Source organism: Vigna unguiculata, chromosome 9, assembly GCF_004118075.2.
Source record: "Vigna unguiculata cultivar IT97K-499-35 chromosome 9, ASM411807v1, whole genome shotgun sequence".
Classification (NCBI taxonomy): Eukaryota; Viridiplantae; Streptophyta; class Magnoliopsida; order Fabales; family Fabaceae; genus Vigna; species Vigna unguiculata.
In genome coordinates, this window is record NC_040287.1 from 13,036,143 (window position 1) to 13,055,868 (window position 19,726).

Below are 19,726 nucleotides of genomic sequence, written 5' to 3' on the forward strand. Positions count from 1 at the left end.
ATTAATAATATTTTCTATTTAACAAATTTATAATATATTTAAATCATTATAAATCACTTCTTATAAAAAAATCATTTATGTTTCTTTAAGTAATTTCTATCAAGCCCCGATTAATATTCATTTATCTATCTGAATACTTATATTTTAAATCTAAAGAAAACAAACACTCTGAACAATTATTTTTCTTGAATTCTCCTATCTTCTTATATTATGCACTAATTTTCATATTTATAGTGTGTTTTCTTTCTTGTCCTCTCATTAGATATCTTTATCCATGCATCATTTTCCTATTGCATGTGTCAATTTATAAATAAAAGGTTGAAGGATAATAAAGGTTAATCAATAATAAAGCAGAGCCACGTGGACCATACTTGAATCATAAGAATATTAATGAGGGTGCTTCGTAGTCCAACTCATTTCCGTACACCTTTTCGAGAATGAACATCATATTGTTTTTTTTTTTTCAAATTATAAATCTCATGCCAAATATAATATAATAAATTGTTAAAAGTTGCAAATCTTTAAATAATTTTCGTGACAGATTGTTTTTTCTTGATCAATGATGTGTTGTCGTTCTTTATTTTCAGAAATTATTTACAAAAAAAAAACCGACATGTATCCATCAATATTTATGCGGTAATAAATAAATATAATATTAAAACATTTCTCTCATCGTTGATTTCATCCGATAAGTAGTTAAGATGGAACACAAATGTAGCGTAACATTGGTTTATATAGTAGACCAAAAACAAAACAAATGAAACATTTAAATCTATTTTTGTGTCCACTTTTCAAAATATCGATTTTACCCTTTAAATATAATAATTTATTAAATTTTTAAAAATTGACCGTAATTTTTACAAACTTTTTATAAAATCAGATATTTCTACTTCTTCTCTTCTTTTTTATTTATCAATGGTTATTCTTTTATTTATTCTGATATATTTCACTTTATTTTTAATATATAATTTATATATATATATATATATATATATATATATATATATATATATATATATATATATATTTAAAAAATACATACACACAGACGCGATAACGCCTGTGTTACACTAGTAAAAATTAAAGTGAATACGTTTCCAAATTTGAAATTTAGAGAATTAATAAAAGTAATTATATTAAAAAGATGAATATCACTTATAAATGAAAATATGAAAAAAAAATAGTGAAGCTAAATGGTTTATAAAAATTGTAATAATTTATTCTAGACGCAAGTAAATAAAATGCTTCCAATTATGTCTAAATGAATTTAAAGTAAATCTGGAATATGATCAGAATGAATTCTATGAGCTAATATAAATAAACAAACTTGAATAAAATAGATCATATTATATTTAGATAACAAATTAATTTTTTTAGCATCTAATCTAATAATAAGAAGTAATATTTTAATATTTATGAGTATATTTTAATTTTCTTAATATGATAATTTTTTTAAAATTTAATAATAAGTAAAATAAAATTATAGTATGCATAAAAGTAATTATTGAAATCATGTAATTTTTTTTTCAAAATTTAATAAGTTTATTTTATTCATTTAAAATTAAAATAATTAATTTAATATAAATCTGTAATATAAATAATCCAACCAAATTAATATTAATGTACAACCTAAATTGTTCACATTCTACTAATCCATTAAATTTTTATCTCAGTGAAATTTGAAATTTGTCTCTCTTCGAAACTTTAATTTAGTCTTATAACTTTATAAATATTTGAATTTAATCATTTTAACCAAATTTTATTAAGTTTATTTGATGTTTCAAACATGTTTCAAATGTGATTCTCAACTAATATTGAAGCGGTTAAATAGTATAAACAATTCCAATGCTATCATGGAGTGAGCAATTATCAACTAATATTGAAACGGAAATGTGTTAAACAATATAAACAACTTCAATGTTATCATGGGATAAACGATACTCAACTAATATTGAAGCGGAAATGTATTAAACAATATAAACAACTCCAATGCTATCATGGGGTGAGTTTAAAACGTTAAATAAATTTAACAAAATTTGATCAAACTAAATTCACGTATTTATAAAGATATGAGATTAAAGTGGTACAAAATTTCAAAAAAAAAAACTAATTTTAACTTTCGCTCAAAACTAAGAAAAAAAAATTTAACCTAATAAAAAAATAAAAAAATATGATATAAATTTTAAAATATTAAACTTTCAATTAAACCGATGATTCGAATCTGACCAATTCTAAAGGACTAATTCATATTAAAGTTATATAACCTTTGTTTTTACTCAAAAGATATATTGCTAACTGGACCCCAATTTGTGTTTTTGTTGAATTAGGAGCTTATGGAACTTTAATTACGTGGCTAGGTCTAATCTCTCAACCTATAAATTATTGATTAGACATGATGAGAAAGGTTTCTCTTCTCAAGGCACTCTAATTACAACTTTTGACTTGTTTGATAGTGGAATCAGAGGGACCAAAAGAATCTTCAAACTTTCCATCCTAATCAACCATCGAAACTTGTTCATAACCCCAACTTCAAGTTAACAATGAAAACAATGTAACAAGATTCATGTTTTCCTCAATAATCTCACACCAAAACAGATCACCATCCACTAATTCAAACAATCTTGTCAATTAATTGTAAAATAGATTTAAATATTACTTTTATAATTTTATCTTACGTGTTAATATATTGTACAGACATTGTTTCATAAAGATCTGAACCTAATCATCAACTTCCTAATGTATTGAATAAGTTATACATTTAGACTAATCACTTTCCTTGGATACGTAAGAATTATAATTAATATAATACTATAAATTAATCTAAGAATATTAATGTTTAATTATTTTTAATTTTGGTTTTAAAATCATATTTAAGAAATTTATAAGATTTTGATTATTTTATGTTTAAGATTAATATATATATATATATATATATATATATATATATATATATATATATGATAGATTATTTAAATTTTTCCGTTTTATTTTTTTATGACTATTTATAACCATAAAACAATATTCGTATAATCTTTTAATTATTTAAATTTTAAATATGTAAATGAAATTGATCATAGAAGAGTTTTTAATAGAGTTACAACGTCAATTTAGTACAAAATTATCAGAATTTTTAACTACATAAAATCAATTACATTTTATGAAATTAAAATATCAATATTTAGAACCATAAAGGAACTATATTTTAATTAATGAATGAAGAATTACGGGATGAATATATTTCACGGAGACACCAAAAATACTGTAATACTTCGAATTTAAGGTACTCATCCTTTTGGCTTTATGTTATCGTCTTCGTAGCATCATGTAGGGATATCTACTTTAAAATTAAGAAAACAAACTACTAGGGATGTTATCTTAATACCCCTATCTGATGCGCTGACACGTGTCCAATTAAATGGCTTTTTCGTCAATTTGGTTCCTTTTATGAATGGTTTGAGCAGCTGAAGACGGAATTCCAAATTTGTCCCTGTTTTCTGGTCCGTAGTTTAATTGGGTTAGGTTATTTCGTAATTTTGCATAGTTTTAAATGCATCTGAGACTGATTTGACGAGCTTTCATTTCCAGTGCAGGCCTTCTACTTGGTTTGAATGCGGAAGCTTGCTGTGGAAGGAAGTTTCACAGATAAATGTGGAGGAAGTTGTGTATTTATATTGTGTTTGTTGTTTTCCATTTCTTTCTTCGTTTACTGTCTTTGCCTTACTCCAGGTATTTCTGTATTTTTTCTGTGTTGCAGTGTTTATGTTCATCATGGAATATTGCTTGGACAGAAGTTTTCGTGATAAATATGAAGATGCTTTGTTTTTTCTCTGTATTTCTGTTTATTTTGGTTTGTTTAATGTTTATGGGTAATGATAGAATGTGTTCTGTTCAACTTTACGTGATAAATATCGAAGAAGTTTTTTGTGTTCTGTTCAAATTGTGTTTTTTTGTTTCACTTTTTTTCCAGTTTATTTTTTTGTGTTTGGATTGTTGTTTTTCTGTGTTTATGTTCATCATGGAATGATATTTGGAAAGAAGTTTATATTTTCTGTGCTCTGTGTTAAGATTGTTTTTTTTCCGGTCATTGTTTTCGTTTTGGTTTTAATTAGTTTGATAATTTTATTCTGTCGTTAATCGTTTCTATAGTTCTTTGTTGTTTTTTATTTAGTTTTATTTTTCTGATGTTAGTTTATTTACTCCAGTTTATATTTTTGTTCTTGAATTTCCAATTTATTTACTGTTTAAATTTTCCGTTTTGGTTTTTTGTATTTTCATATTTTTAATATGTAGTTAATGGTTGGTTTTTACGTAGGCTACATCATGAAGTTTGACTGATTTTATGGTGTTTTTAGGAAGTGCAATGGCGAAGAAGTTGGATATGATTAAAGATATTGATGGTAAGAGGGAAACTCTGAAGTTGGGAGTTAGAGTTGTTGATCATTGGTATGTTCAGTCCCGTGATTCTACTCTTCAATTGGAGATGATTCTGATGGATGAAAATGTAAGTATTTCTTCATTAAACATTTGAGTTAGTTTTTGGATGTCTTATGTATTTTAATTTGTTCTGTTGATTTTTTATTGTAGGCGGACAAAATACATTGCATTGTTCGCAGGGAAGAGTTTGATTTATGGGATAGCAAGTTGATTGAGGGAGAAACATATATCATGCACAATTTCAAGATACTGAAAAATGAAGGGCAGTATAGGGTATGTGAGCATCCTTACAAGTTACTGTTTATTGGTGCTACATCCGTGAAGTTGCAAGCTATTGCTAAACTTCCAATGAAAGCTTACAACTTTAAAAGTATAAAAGATATTGTTAGTGGCAATTTTATTCCTGACTTGCTTATAGGTATGACAAATATAATAACTGTTTTATTTTTATTTAGAAAAATTTCGTATGATTTTCATACTAATCATATTTTATATATTATGTCATTGAGACTTGATTGGTGTCGTTGAGAATGTGAGAATTAAGCCTCAGTTTAAAAGTGTAGAGTCAAAAAACGTGGTGTTTACTTTGGTGGATCTCAGGTAAATTAATATAATTGTACTGTATTATTATGTTAATATTTTGATTTATTTGAACTGAAAAATTTGTATTTTTGCAGTGGTGCTGCTATTTGTTGTACATTGTGGGATGAATATTGCAAGAAGTTTATACAGAGGTACAATGACGTAGCTAATTCGGAAAAGCTTGTGGTTGTCATTACTCAAGCAAAAATCAAACCAGCTGCAGGTATAAATCTTTATGAAATCTCTTCTTCGTTGATTGTGATTTTGATTTTTTCTAACATTGGTTTTCATATGTAGGTGAATGGCCAGTTTCTGTTTCTAATACGTGGAATGGTACAAAGTTGATAATGGAAAGTGATTTTCCTCAAATAGTTGATTTTAAGAAACGAATGAAGGAGTAAGTTATCCGAATATTAAGCCATCTTAATTATTTGTCTGGTAGTGGAGTTATTTTACATACTATCAAAAAACTATAGTTGATTTTGTATGTTTTATTTGACTTGCAGAATTGATCCAGATGAATTAATATTGAGTCAGTGTGCAAGTCAATTGACTTAGTCTTCCCAATATACTGATGCTGAACGTTTTGTATATAAATGTTTAGTAAAAAGTTTGTCTGAAATCCCATTAATGAAGAAGGTATGAAAGCAAGTGTTGTGAAATACTTTATTTCATTTGTTTTTTTTATTGTATTTTAACTTAAATTTTTCTTTTGATATAGGAAGTTGTATGTGTGACTGTTGCAACGACTGTTAAGTTTAACTTAGATAATGAAGGGTGGTATTATTTGGTTTGCAACAATTGTAACAAAAGGACTTATGAAGCAGTTTCTTTCAAGTGCACTTATTGTGATAGAGATAATACATTACCTGTTTTCAAGTTAGTATATTGTTTTATTGTATTTTTCATTTTGTGATGTATGTTAGTTGTTAATTGCAATTTTTCTGTACTTTGCAGGTATAGGCTCCAGGTCCAGGTCTGTGATGATTCAAACAATTATGCTAACTTTGTTGTATGGGACCAAGAATGTAGCAACATTATTGGGTTGTCTGCTGCTGATTTGCAGAAACAAATGATTGAGGTCTATAATTTTATACTTTCATCGTTTATATTTTCTGCTTTCAGTGTTGTTTATATTTGCATTGTTGTTAATTACAATAGGCTGGTGAAGATGATCCCCTTTGCTTTCCTGATGCATTGGATGTAATGCTAGGCTGTACCTTTGCTTTTAAAGTTCGAACGCAACCAAGAACTAAGTGTGCATCTGTCATTAAAGTTTCAAATGTTTCAGAAATAGTGGCACATGTTAAAAGTCTTATTCCTCCACTTCAAGTAAATATTATTTTGAAATGATTTATGTATTTCTTTCCATATGAAAATACATATAAATGTAAAATAATTTTATTTTATTTGTATATGTAGATTGGTGATGGTACTGATAAACGCAGTATGGATTTGGTTTCTGAGAGTTCCAGTGTTATGGTAAGTATATTAAGATGCAGTTTTGATTTTTGTTATTCTGAATCACAATTTTTAAGTATATATTACAGAAATTGATATGTGGTTTTATTTGTTTTGTAGGTTTCAGAATTACGTGGGAAAGCTATTTGTAATTTGGCTGCAGACATTGATACTGATATAGTATATTCTTATTCCATTATCTTTAATCATAATTAAAACCATAGAGTATTTTGACATGATCAATTTTCTATTCTTAATTTTGTAGATGAGTTTGAGCGCAACTGGTGATAATGAGTCGGATTATGTTGTAATTGGAACTCCAGGAAAGAGGTTATTGCCATGTAATGAAAATTGGAATGAATCTTCTCAGGACATCGATTCTGCTCAACTATCCAGCACTAAGATGAAGAAGCTTATTAAGAAGGAGAAAACTTAAATTAAGTTGTTCTGATTTGTAATGTTTGATGTATATAATTTTGGGTGCTTTGGAACAGTTATGGTTAAGCACTTTTTTAGCCATATATATTCTGTAAGTTGGGTTCAATTACATTGTCCTTCATATTTTGTGTGTTTTGTTTGATGTTAGACTCATTCTCGAATATATGAATGAACCATCTTTTATTATTATATAATGAGCGATTGATAAAATTATAGCTACCAATATTCAAACAAAGGATATACATGATTGATAATAAAGGAAATTAGATTAAGTAGATCTGCATACATACAGAAACATATAGTCTTGCAAAAAGCAAATAAAAAAAAGCCCGTAAACTATTATCAAACTTAAGTCATAAATATTCGTAGTTACATTAAGTGATTAAAACATGAATTGTCCTTGAACGGTTTTTGTCAACTCCAAACATCACTTTGTTTCCAGCTTCAACTCCATTATCAATGCAGAACTGGTTCCATCCTTGAGTGATGTAGCATCCCATACCCGATCTGTTACTCCATCTGATATTACATTCCCATAAATCACCATTTTCATTGCTGAGGTTATAGATTTTTTGACTCTTTACCAAGGCTACATCAGCAAATTGTGCATCCAAGTACTGTAAAAGAAATTCACAATATGTTAAGTAATTCTCTAAATTCATGTAACATATACATTTCAGAAGGAATGAAACTTACCAGTGATGATGAGCGGATATCGTATTCAGTCAATGTTTTTTCTGTTGAAAAGTAAAATGGATTTTCATCGTTGCTTTCCATTGTAGTACTACATTCATCAGTTGATTTGGTGATGTAAGTGATTTCATCACCAGCCAAATCAAATATCCTTACTATGAATTTGTTATCTCCCATGTAAGTTAGCCTCAGTACATGATCATTTTTTATATCATAGTATTTAATAAACTGTGGAATTCCCTTTGTAATAAAACGCATATGCAAGAATCCTCTTGAAATGATAATTTGATGGATGTTTCCTACTGGGTCAATCATCTCAAAGTTATCAGACGCAAATGTTGGACCCCAAAACCGTGAGAATGCATCAGCAAGGGTTATAGATTCCTGTACCATAAATAAATTATCTTTATGTTTATACTGAAATAATTATAAACCAGTTACATATGAATTATATGTATCGATAATGTTACCTGTTGTATGGATAATTTGACATTGAAACAGTTGAAGAATCTGGGCAATGGGATTTCTGGGTGGACATGTGTCGGATTTTTTGGGGCAGGGTATTGGATTTCAGTCATGTCAGTGTCAAAAATCCTTAAGTCAAATACTCTGTTTCCTAAGTATTTTATTGCAACAAAATAGTTTTCTTTGAACTTGTAAAAACTTGCTATTTCATAACCTCCACAAAAGAAGTTTTCAGGCACTGAAGTTTGACCTATGCGGATAACTATCTTATTTCCTCTTGGGTCCACTAAGTAGTTTAGATTGTGTCTAACTTCCTTTGACCAGTAAACAACGAAACCAGGGTCAAATTGAATGTATTCCTGCAATATGTATGAAGTAGAGGAATGAAAAATTATGGATGTACTACGCTCTGTGATTTTATTTGTGCAAATAATAAAATAGGAAAAAAACAATCTAAAGAATGGGTTCCAGTTTGTAATATTATGTCCACAGAATGCATATTATAATTGCTCCTATGCATAAATCGAACATATACTGAAGTTTTGCATTTGCTTTCTCATATCAATGGTTGAAAACAGATGGTACTAACTTTAAACCAAAAAAATTAAAAAACTTACCTTAGTTGGATTAAAGATTGAAACCCAAAATGGATGGCAGTACATCATAGCATTCCGGGAAGATGAAGCCATTGGAATAGATTTGAGAAATGCAGTGCAGAATGATTGGACAATGGAAAGTGAAGAAGTCGAAGGACATGACATAAATATTAAACTTTAAAAAAAAATTACCGTTTCAAATGACGGTTGGTAATGAAATGTCAGTGTAATTAATACTCTGACCTTTTAATTATTTAGTTTAAGTTTTAAATACGAAAAAAATACGAAGCACTCATTGCATATACTAATTTCATTAAAGTGACACGACAATATATGAAATAGATTTATGTGCAAAAAAATCCTATCTTTTTTTTATTTGGCGCCATTTTAATTGACTAATTGCAATAACTACAGCATAAACATCTAAGTTATGTGGTCTGCAATGAAGGGATGATAATTTGCAGTAGCAACAAAAATAATGAAACTACTCCAATGCCTACAAAAATAAAAAAGTTAAACTACACTGCGTTGAGGTTTGTTTATTGTTGTTCAAAACTATAGTTATACATTGTAGAATATGTTTTTATTATTTATTTGATTTGAATCCAATGGTGTGAAATGAATTCTGAAGTGATTGTGCTGTATGTTAAAAACGCAGGAATGGAGGCTGATAAAAAAATATTGAAGATTGCTTGTGCCCAAGCAAGATTGAAGCGAAAAATGATTTTGAAAGAAAACAGGATGAATAAGAAATGTGTTAAAGAGTGTGGTATATTTTCTAAAAGCCAACATGGTAGAACATTGTGTACTCCACTGTCTGATGTTACAACTCAATTTTTGTCTGGAGGAAGACTTAACACTTCTGGAAGAGTACAATGTCATAAAAATAGAGATGCAGTTCCAGATAGTAATGCTTCTCATCGACAAAACCTATTGCCTAGGTTTGAGATTGTTTTTTCAGAGCAGGAAAAAGATAATCAGTGCTCATTGAATAAGAGTAGTAGTCAACATTCTTCCTTAACTGCATCTCATTTTCATATGGGTGAAGAAATAAGTCAACCATGTACTAATGCAGACAATCCAGACAATGGCCAAGGTATTAATTAATTTATCTACTACCAAATGGATATATTGTTTAATTCTGACTGTTTTCAATTATCACAGTTCAACAGATGGCTAAAATGCAAAAAAATCAACATATAAAGCAAAAAACATATACAACTTCGGACTCTGACTATTCCATACAATTTGACGAATGATAAGATACTATTAATTACATCTTGACTTTACTATATTTAGTTTTTTTAAAAATGTTTACTAAAATCGAGATACACATTCAGTTGCTATGTAGATATAGGTGACCCAATTTATACGTGCCCCTATTGCAAAGCATGCATGTGGTATGAAGAAAGGATAGACAAGCATAAACATTCTGCAATTCCAAAGTTTAATTTGTGCTGTGGAAATGGAAAAGTGCAGTTACCTCTATTGAAGGATGCTCCTACTGTTTTGAAGCAATTATTGTTTGATTCCAATAGCAGAGAAGGAAAAAATTTCCAACAACATATTCGTACATATAATATGATGTTTGCTTTTACATCACCAGGTGCCAAAGTTGATAACAGCTATAACAATGGTCATGGTCCACCCAATCTGAGGATCCAAGGCCAAGCTTGCCATAGAATAGGTAGTTTGCTCCCGCCTGCAGGACAAATTCCTAAGTTTGCCCAACTATATATTTATGATACTGAAAATGAAACACACAACAGAATCCAATCCTTAAGGTACGTGAAGCTAAAGTTTGTTTAAAACAACAATTTGATATTTTGGATGCTGTATTAATTAAGATTCTATTAATTTTCAGCAATGACAACAAAATTGACGTGGATATTGTAGACAAATTAACAAAAATGTTAGATGAATTCAATGTTCATGCCAAATCATTCCGAGTTGCTAGAGACCGTTACAGAGAACAACCTTTCCATGATCTTAAATTAAGGCTAATTGCTGATAGGAATAAGGATGGAAGGTTATATAATATTCCTACCGTTTCAGAAGTAGCAGCACTAATTGTTGGTGACGTTGACAGTGCTTCCCCAAGAGATATCATAATGGAAAATAGAAGTGGAAAACTGCAGAGAATTAACGAACTTCACACGAGTTACCTAGGCTTCCAATATCCTTTACTATTTCCATATGGGGAAGATGGTTATAGGCATGATGTTAATCATCGAGTCACAAGTACTTCAAAAAACATGAAGAGAAATCGCTTGACAATAAGGGAATGGTTCTGCTTCCGGATTCAGAGTAGAGAATTAGAAGCACAGACACTACTAAGATCTAGGCGATTGTTCCAACAATTTGTTGTTGATGGATACACTATGCTAGAGTCTGAAAGGTTATCATTCATAAGAAATAACCAGTCCAAGCTTAGAGTGGACAAGTACGATAACCTCTTCCAATCAAAATCAAGTACTCAAGAAGAAGGATCTACAAAAGGCAAAAGAGTTGTACTACCTTCCACTTTTGTTGGTGGTACGCGATTTATGGAACAACTTTATTTTGATGGAATGGCCATTTGTAGTCATGTTGGTTTTCCAGATTTGTTTGTTACTTTTACATGCAATCCGAAGTGGCCTGAAATACACAGAATTTTATCACATCAAAATTTATCTGCATCTGATAGACCAGACTTGGTTGCAAGGGTTTTCCGAATCAAATTTGATCATCTTCTAGCAGATCTTACGAAGAATCATTTGTTGGGCAGGGTCATTGGATGTATATTCCCTTTTTCCTATTATTTGATAACGTAAATTTTTTTTGTTCGTTCATATACTAATGGAATGAATTTACAATGCAAACATGTATACTATTGAATTCCAAAAGCGTGGTCTACCTCATGCTCATCTGCTTCTCTTTTTGCACCAAAATGACAAATATCCAAGCGCTGATGATATTGATAAAGTAATATCAGCTGAAATTCCGTGCCCAATTGCAAATCCTAAACTATATGAATGTGTGAAGGATCATATGATTCATGGTCCCTGTGGAGTAGTAAATAAATCCCTTCCTTGCATGAAGAATGGTAAATGCTCACGCTTTTATCCTAAAAAATTTCAGAGTAGTACAACTATTTCAGAAGATGGATTTCCACAATATCGAAGAAGAGACAATGGAGTCTGCGTGGTCAAGAATCATGTTTCTTTAGACAATCGATCTGTGGTTCCATATAATCCTAAATTGTTACTTAAATATGAAGGTCACATCAATGTTGAATGGTGCAACAAAAGTACTTCAATTAAGTACTTATTCAAATACATCAACAAGGGTTATGACAGAATTACAGCGGCTATAGTTAATAATACCAATGCAACTCATCTTCATCACCAGTCAGGAGATGAAATTAAACAATATCTTGATTGTAGATACATATCACCATCTGAGGCATGTTGGAGAATATTTTCATTTCCTATTCATGGCAGGAATCCAGCTGTTGAACGTTTATTTTTTCATCTTCCCGGAGAACAATCAGTGTACTTTAAAGACGACGAGTTTATTGATGAAGTCATAGGAAAAGCAACTGTAGCAGAATCAATGTTTACAAGTTGGATGGAATGTAATAAAAAGTATGAATTGGCAAGAACTTTGACATACCCAGAGATTGTGTCAAAATTTGTCTATGTCAAGAAAGACAGATGTTGGAAACCCAGGAAAATAGGAAACACAATTGGAAGACTTATTTGGGTTCCACCATCAACAGGTGAATTATACTATCTAAGGAGGATGCTCACTGTTGTCAAAAGTCCTTTATGTTATGAAGATATCAGAACGGTGGATAATATATTATATTCAACCTTTAGAGAAGCATGTGAAACCTTGGGATTTTTGGCAGATGATAAGGAATATGTAGAAGCAATCAAAGAAGCCAAAGATTGGGGCAGTGGAAATTATCTAAGGAAACTTTTCGTGACAATGCTATTGTCCAATAGTGTCAACAAACCACTAGATCTATGGGAAAAAACTTGGAAATGGCTATCTGATGACATATTATATAGGGAAAGAATAAAAGCTGGCAATCCAGGTATGTCTGTCTTAAAATTATAAACTTATAAGAGAAATAAGTTACTGAAATAACATAAATGAATACTTAAGTAACTGAATTTTAATGCAGAACTGCAATTATCACTTGATATATTGCGAAACTTGACGTTATTCCATATTGAAGAGATACTACAAAGTAATAGAAGAAGCCTAAAACAATTCCCAACAATGCCATATCCAGATGGTTTTATTATAGCTCAATGTGGGAACAGATTGGTGTACTCAGAACTTGACTACAATCCTGTCACCCAAGCAAATCTATTTCAGCAAAATTATGATCGGATGACAGGTATAACCTAACTAAAAATTCATGAGTACATTTTTTGTTTTCAATAATTAATATCTGAATTACAATTGTAGGGGAACAAAAAGACATATTTCAAAAAGTTACTGAAGCTGTTATTAAAAATGTGGGAGGAATGTTCTTTTTGTATGGCTATGGGGGTACCGGAAAGACTTTCATGTGGACAACTATTTCTTCAGCATTGAGATCTAAGAGAAAAATTGTATTAACTGTTGCATCAAGTGGTATAGCATCTTTATTGTTGCCAGGAGGAAGGACAACACATTCAAAGTTCAGAATTCCAATTCCAACCATGGAAAACTCAATTTGTAACATAGAGCAAGGTTCTGAAGCTGCTGAGCTACTAAAATTAGCTGATCTCATTATTTGGGATGAAGCACTAATGGCACACAAATTTTGTTTCGAAACTCTAGACATGACCTTAAATGACATAATGAAAGACAAAATGAAACCAAATTTAGTATTTGGAGGAAAGGTAGTAGTTTTTGGAGGTGATTTCAGACAGATATTACCTGTCATTCCTAAAGGAACTAGATCAGACATTGTACATGCAACAATCAATGCTTCTTACCTATGGCAGCATTGTCAAGTTTTGACATTGACAAAGAACATGAGACTTCTACAACCAGGTTTACCAAGCACTTCAACATGCGAAATTCAGCAATTCTCCGATTGGATTGTAAAACTAGGTGATGGTATCTTGTGCGAACCCAATGATGGTGTTGTGGATATCGAAATACCTCCAGAATTTTTGATCTCTGATTTTAATGATCCAATTGAAGCTATTGTGTTAAGCACATATCCTGATCTATTGGAGAATTATAGAAATGATAATTTCCTGCAGAGCAGAGCTATACTGGCCAGTAGAATTGAAACAGTAGAAGAAATCAACAAATACATATTATCTTTAATTCTAGGTAATTATTAGGATATTGTTAGTCACATATGTTACATATTGAATATGAATTATATATGCAGTAACTAATACTATGACTATTTTGCAGGACAAGAACAAGAATACCTAAGTGTAGATACAATTGATAAGACAGATAATCCAATAAACGATGAATATGATGTTCTTACTCCAGAATTCCTGAATTCATTAACTACATCAGGTTTACCAAGTCATCAAATAACCCTCAAAATCGGAGCTCCTATAATGTTGCTAAGAAACTTGGATCAATCAGAGGGGTTGTGCAATGGAAGCAGATTAATTATTACAAGGTTGCAAAAACATGTAATAGCAGCAAAGATTCTTAGTGGAAACAGAAAGGGTAACGAAGTTTACATTCCACGTATGTCTATGTCTCCATCTCAATCTCCTTGGCCATTTAAACTAATCAGAAGGCAATTTCCAATAATGTTATCTTATGCAATGACAATTAACAAATCACAGGGACAATCTTTGTGTTCGGTTGGATTATATTTGCCAAAACCAGTATTTAGCCATGGTCAATTATATGTCGCAGTTTCTAGGGTTCAGAGTAAATCGGGATTAAAAATTTTAATCCATGATTTTGACAAAAAACCATTGTCTTCAACGACAAATGTTGTATTTAAGGAAGTCTTTCAAAATGTATAGAAATTCAGACTAATTAATTTCATTTTGATAACTGAGTGGGTTATATATTTTGTATAGACAGAGCAGATATGAGAACTAATGTGAAACTCCATGTCCATTATCTAATGAGTTTGAAGTTATACAGTTTCAGATACAAAGAAAGAGGATGATACCTGATAAAAGGAACAACTGCAGCATTGTATGAATTGTTGCATGAGCTAATTGCCTCAGAAATGGTTGACATAGTAATTCGAACTAAAAACTATGTCCTCATTTATTGCGAGACCAACCATGGTAGACACGTATTCATATTCAATAAAGAATGCATTTATGTACTGAACTCTTTTTCTTTTTACACTACCGCCACCTCCATTTAATGATTTCTTTCACCAACATAGTAATAAATTGAAATGAAACATAACCATATACACCAATTAATGAGCGTGAAACGTATTTACCTTGCAGAAACGCAATATTTGTTTTTTCACATTTTATCAACTATTAAAATATAGGTTATAAGTATTGTTCCATTTTGTTTTCTAAATCCACTTAATCACTTCAATCCATCCTATTTATTGGAAACAAATCTACTTTCTATATGGAACATTTATTGTTTCAACAAGACGTGATCGAAAATGAAGGTTTACCATTATGTAAACTGATTCCATTAGTCGTTAGCTGAATTAACAAAATTATTTAATATAGAAACCCATACTTCATCCATTTAAATAAAACGTTGGCATACATACCAAAATACAAGTGCCAACCAAAAAAATATGTCCTTGTGCGTAAACAGCACCAAAATATTACCACAGCATACATAAATTAAACATTCCAGTTAAATATTACAGCAACACACTAGATTTTCTGAACTACGATTAAATTGTCTTCGTTTTTCCTAACTTCTAACTTTATCCTATCACCAGCGCATAACTTATTTTCCGTGACAAATCTCCTCCATCCACACCCTAGATAGCATTCAGTGCGCGCCCTCTGAGCCCATCTAATTGAACACTGCCAGTACATTCCATTACCATTTGATAATAGGCATTCCTTCTTAGATGTCGAAAATGCATTGGCAACGAATGAAGCATTCAGATACTGAAATAGGAATTAAAAAGATTGTAAGTAACTACAAAGTTTTATAGAAGATCAAATAAATTTACTGTAATAAATAAAACTAAGTCATACCAGTGACGATGCACCAACATCATAAGCAGTCAAACATTTTATTAAGCAATTGTCACTATCATCTTCTGGAACATCTTCAAGGTTTTTTGCAGTACCAGAACAAGATGCTGCATTTAGAGTATAGGCAATCTCGATTCCTTCCACTGAAAATAACTTAATTAAGAAAACATTGAGTGATACATAACTCATATGCAAGTAGACTTCATCCTTCAGATTATAGTATTTGAACATTTTCCGAATCGGACCACGAAAAATCGTGGTTGCATTTGGGGTCACATGAAACTTAAACTTGAAAGTTTTAGAATTCGGATCAACAAACTCCATCTCCTGGTCAAAAACTATTTTCCTTTCCCAGAATAGGTGGAAATAAGGATCCAAGCTAATTGTAGGCTGCATTCCGAAAATCATACAATATTAGACTAAAATATGAAACAGTTATTTTTACACAAAACAAGAATGATAAATGCTACAGATTTACCTCTTTGGGAGTTAACAGAATCCTGAAAGAAGACAAGAACCTAGACCACACCAAATCTTCTTCTGCAATGTAACTATCAGCTATACCTCGGTATTCTATTTCAGTCCATTGTAAGTCGAAAATCCTCAGGCGAAAATATCGATCACCACAAAATACAGTGCAGACATAATGCAAGTCTCTCAGATCATAAAATTCTTCGAAATAAGGTGGTATTCGAAAAATTCCCTTTCTTATCAGATCTTCCTCAAACTCTAAGTTCATAACATTACCCATTGGGTCAGTAAAATAATTGGTCCCAAGAGTAAGTTTGTTTCCCCATTCCAGCATAAAACCATCTTCAAAATCCCCAAACCCCTGCAACGTAATATATGCCAGGAAACGACAATAAAAGACATGCATGTAAGACAAAATAACAAATAATACATGAATAATATTCCAAACATCAATACAAACAAAATACAAGTACCGATTACAAAATAAAAGCTGGTGAAAAAGGTATATAATATAATATCGCAAAATAAACTGCAAAAGTAAAATACTACTTACATCACCTGGATACAGCAAGCAGATGGAGTTTTGGAACAGATTTTTGAAGCTGTATTTACCCGAGAAAGACATCTTCTCCCACACCCACACAGCGAACCAGAGAAGCCAAGAACTGTCACTGAACTCAGAATGCAAGCAAACGTAAAGTCTAATGTTGTTCCTTCAAAAAACTGAATAAAATATACGTTTCCGGAAACATCTGATATATTAATCGCCTCCTTAAAATACAATTATATTATTTAAAACGAAAACAAAATACTATTATTGATTTTTAATACTTATTAATGCAAAATTATTATTTGAAGATGAAATTTATTATCCATAATTATATTAGGTTCCTTAATATATTTTTAAAAAGTAGGCAAAATGCAAAATATATGATAAGTTGAAATATACGCATTACCAATATTTCTTTCACTATACTTTAGTAATTACTATTATTTATTTTTATTACTTAAAAGTTATTACTTATTCGATTAATAACAAAATTATTATTTTCTATCTCTAAGTATTACTGATCTAAAATAAACCTTTTAAAAAAATTACAATTTTACGTACTATTTATCATTCAATGTTGTCTGTTGTCTTGAAATCCAAATATATATAGGAATCAAAATATCTAAATCCCTATATAACCAAATTTAAATTACATATTTTAAAACATAAATACGAAACTTAAATTCCCTTTGACGTATATATTTCATATATATTACTTTTGTCAACTATAATATTTTGTAACAATATTTATTGAAAAAAAAATACCCATCTACTTAAAAATTAATATTTTATTCTATCAAAAATACAACATTAAAAGAAAAAAAATCAGAAAGCACCACCCGTGCGTATGCACGGATATAGCACTAGTTCTTGAAGAAAATACTCCAACACTTAAGTTAACCAAATGTCTCACTTAACAATCAATGTTGTGATCAATGAAAAATGTAAATATTTAGCTTATCTGATGTGTTATTCATATTATTATATTTTTTAGGATTTTACCTAAATGGACATGGACTAAGAGATCCAATTACTTGCAGGGCCTTATTGTATTTGGGTTGGATATTTCAGTAGGCCCAATTTATGTGACTTAATACACAATTTACCTTAGTTGGATCAAAGGGACTTGGATACATGTTGGTCTAGTGGGCTAACATGTATACGACTAAAGTCAATTATGGCGGGTTCAATGACATGGTCATATAGAATACATTAACCCCCTAGTCTTTTGCATGACAAATGTTGAAGACTTTTGAAAATTAGCAATGTTAGATTTTAGGATTAGTATTTGGTGGTCAGCCTTTAGTTCCTGGTTGTCGACCTTTTTTTATTTTGCAACTAAAATTTGTTTCTTTAGTTATAGCCTTATAGGTATAGTAGCCTCCCAACCTTGAGAAACAAAACGACGAAGGGGGGGCGAGTCTAATGATGAAGTGATAGTTCTAACGGGGCACACTAATCTAGGAGGTATGAGAAGTTGCAGAGTAACGACTCTCCGTGCCTTTTGATGTGATGGTTGAACGAGGAGAAACGAGGAGGTGAAAGGTCATTGTGATTTGCTTATAAATAGGAGATTCATTTGTTGCATTTATGCATCAATGATCGAAGAGTGTTGGGAGTGTCGCTTACTACAACATATGTCTTATAGTGGTTCAAATATGGGTACCAAGGAAGGGGCAAACGAGAGTGGTAGTAGTAGGAATAGTCTTCTAGTGTCGTCCTCGGATGACATGTCGTCCAAGGCAATATGGGTGGTTATGGAGACGACTAGAGAGGTTAAGGTGGATCCTGTCAAAGAACATGCTGAGAGCGACTTACCATTGAGGGAAGGGTATGCATGGATAGATCCGTTGGTGAGGAAATGTTTTTCAAAGTTTAGGTGGTCTAGGATTTTGAAGTCATGGTTGAATAGTATATGTTGAGAATAAAGAAAATAGGGTTTGAGATTAATCTCCCCTGTGTATAAACCACACATAGGGTAATCTATTTATAATAGAGAGAGGTACAATTAAAAAGAGTAACTGAAAATAAATAGAGTAAATAGAAGATATTGTTTGATATTTTGATTAACAATATCTTAATAATATCAAATAATATCTAAACAATATCTAACACTATTCCTCAAGCTGAAGCATACAAATTGTATGTGCCAAGCTTGTTACAAATATAATCAATTCTAGTCCCCCCGTAAAGACTTAGTAAAAATATCTACTAACTGGTCATTAGAGTTAACAAACTTAGTCTTGATGTCTTTAGACATGATCTTTTCCCGAATGAAATGACAATCAATCTCAATGTGTTTGGTCCTCTCATGAAAGACAAGATTAGAGCTAATATGAAGAGCAGTTTGAATGTCACAACAAGTGTCATTTGAGTAATATCTCGAAATTGTAACTCTCTAAGCAATATCTTGAGCCAAACAAGTTCACAGGTAGCTGAGGCCATAACTCTATATTCTGCTTCTACACTGCATCTTGCTACAACACTTTGTTTCTTACTTTTTCACGAGATCAAATTACCACCAATGGAGATACAATACCTAGATGTAGATCTTCTATCAAAAGGAGATCCTGCCCAATCGGCATCAGAATAGCAAACAACTCTTGTATGGTTATTAAAGCCATATAATAATCCTTTTCTAGAGGATCTTTTAATATAGTTCAAGATACGAATGAATACATTCCAATGATCTTCACATGGGAAATTAAGAAATTGACTTACCACACTAACTGCAAAGGAAATGTCAGGACGAGTAACGGTAAGATAATTCAATTTCCCAACCAATCTTCTATACTGCTCATGATCAGATATAGGCTCCCTTTGATTTTGTAGAAGTTTTATATTAGAATCCATGGGTGTATCAACAAACTTTGAACTCA

The 19,726-nt window shown here is 30.9% G+C and overlaps 2 protein-coding genes across 2 annotated transcripts; both read left to right on the forward strand.

The window, feature by feature from the left end:
* The first annotated feature begins 4,665 nt into the window (after positions 1 to 4,665).
* Positions 4,666 to 6,913, forward strand: LOC114163466. Its single transcript, XM_028047776.1, has 9 exons — positions 4,666 to 4,852; positions 4,944 to 5,034; positions 5,112 to 5,239; positions 5,314 to 5,413; positions 5,974 to 6,097; positions 6,178 to 6,348; positions 6,439 to 6,498; positions 6,598 to 6,657; positions 6,743 to 6,913. Exons 1-9 carry the CDS (start codon positions 4,666 to 4,668, stop codon positions 6,911 to 6,913), a joined length of 1,092 nt encoding a protein of 363 aa, XP_027903577.1.
* A 2,416-nt stretch (positions 6,914 to 9,329) lies between these two features.
* Positions 9,330 to 14,656, forward strand: LOC114163467. Its single transcript, XM_028047777.1, has 8 exons — positions 9,330 to 9,765; positions 10,021 to 10,453; positions 10,534 to 11,447; positions 11,530 to 11,723; positions 11,790 to 12,750; positions 12,841 to 13,059; positions 13,131 to 13,991; positions 14,079 to 14,656. The coding sequence occupies exons 1-8, from the start codon at positions 9,330 to 9,332 to the stop codon at positions 14,654 to 14,656; spliced, it is 4,596 nt and encodes a 1,531-aa protein (XP_027903578.1).
* Positions 14,657 to 19,726: the final 5,070 nt, after the last annotated feature.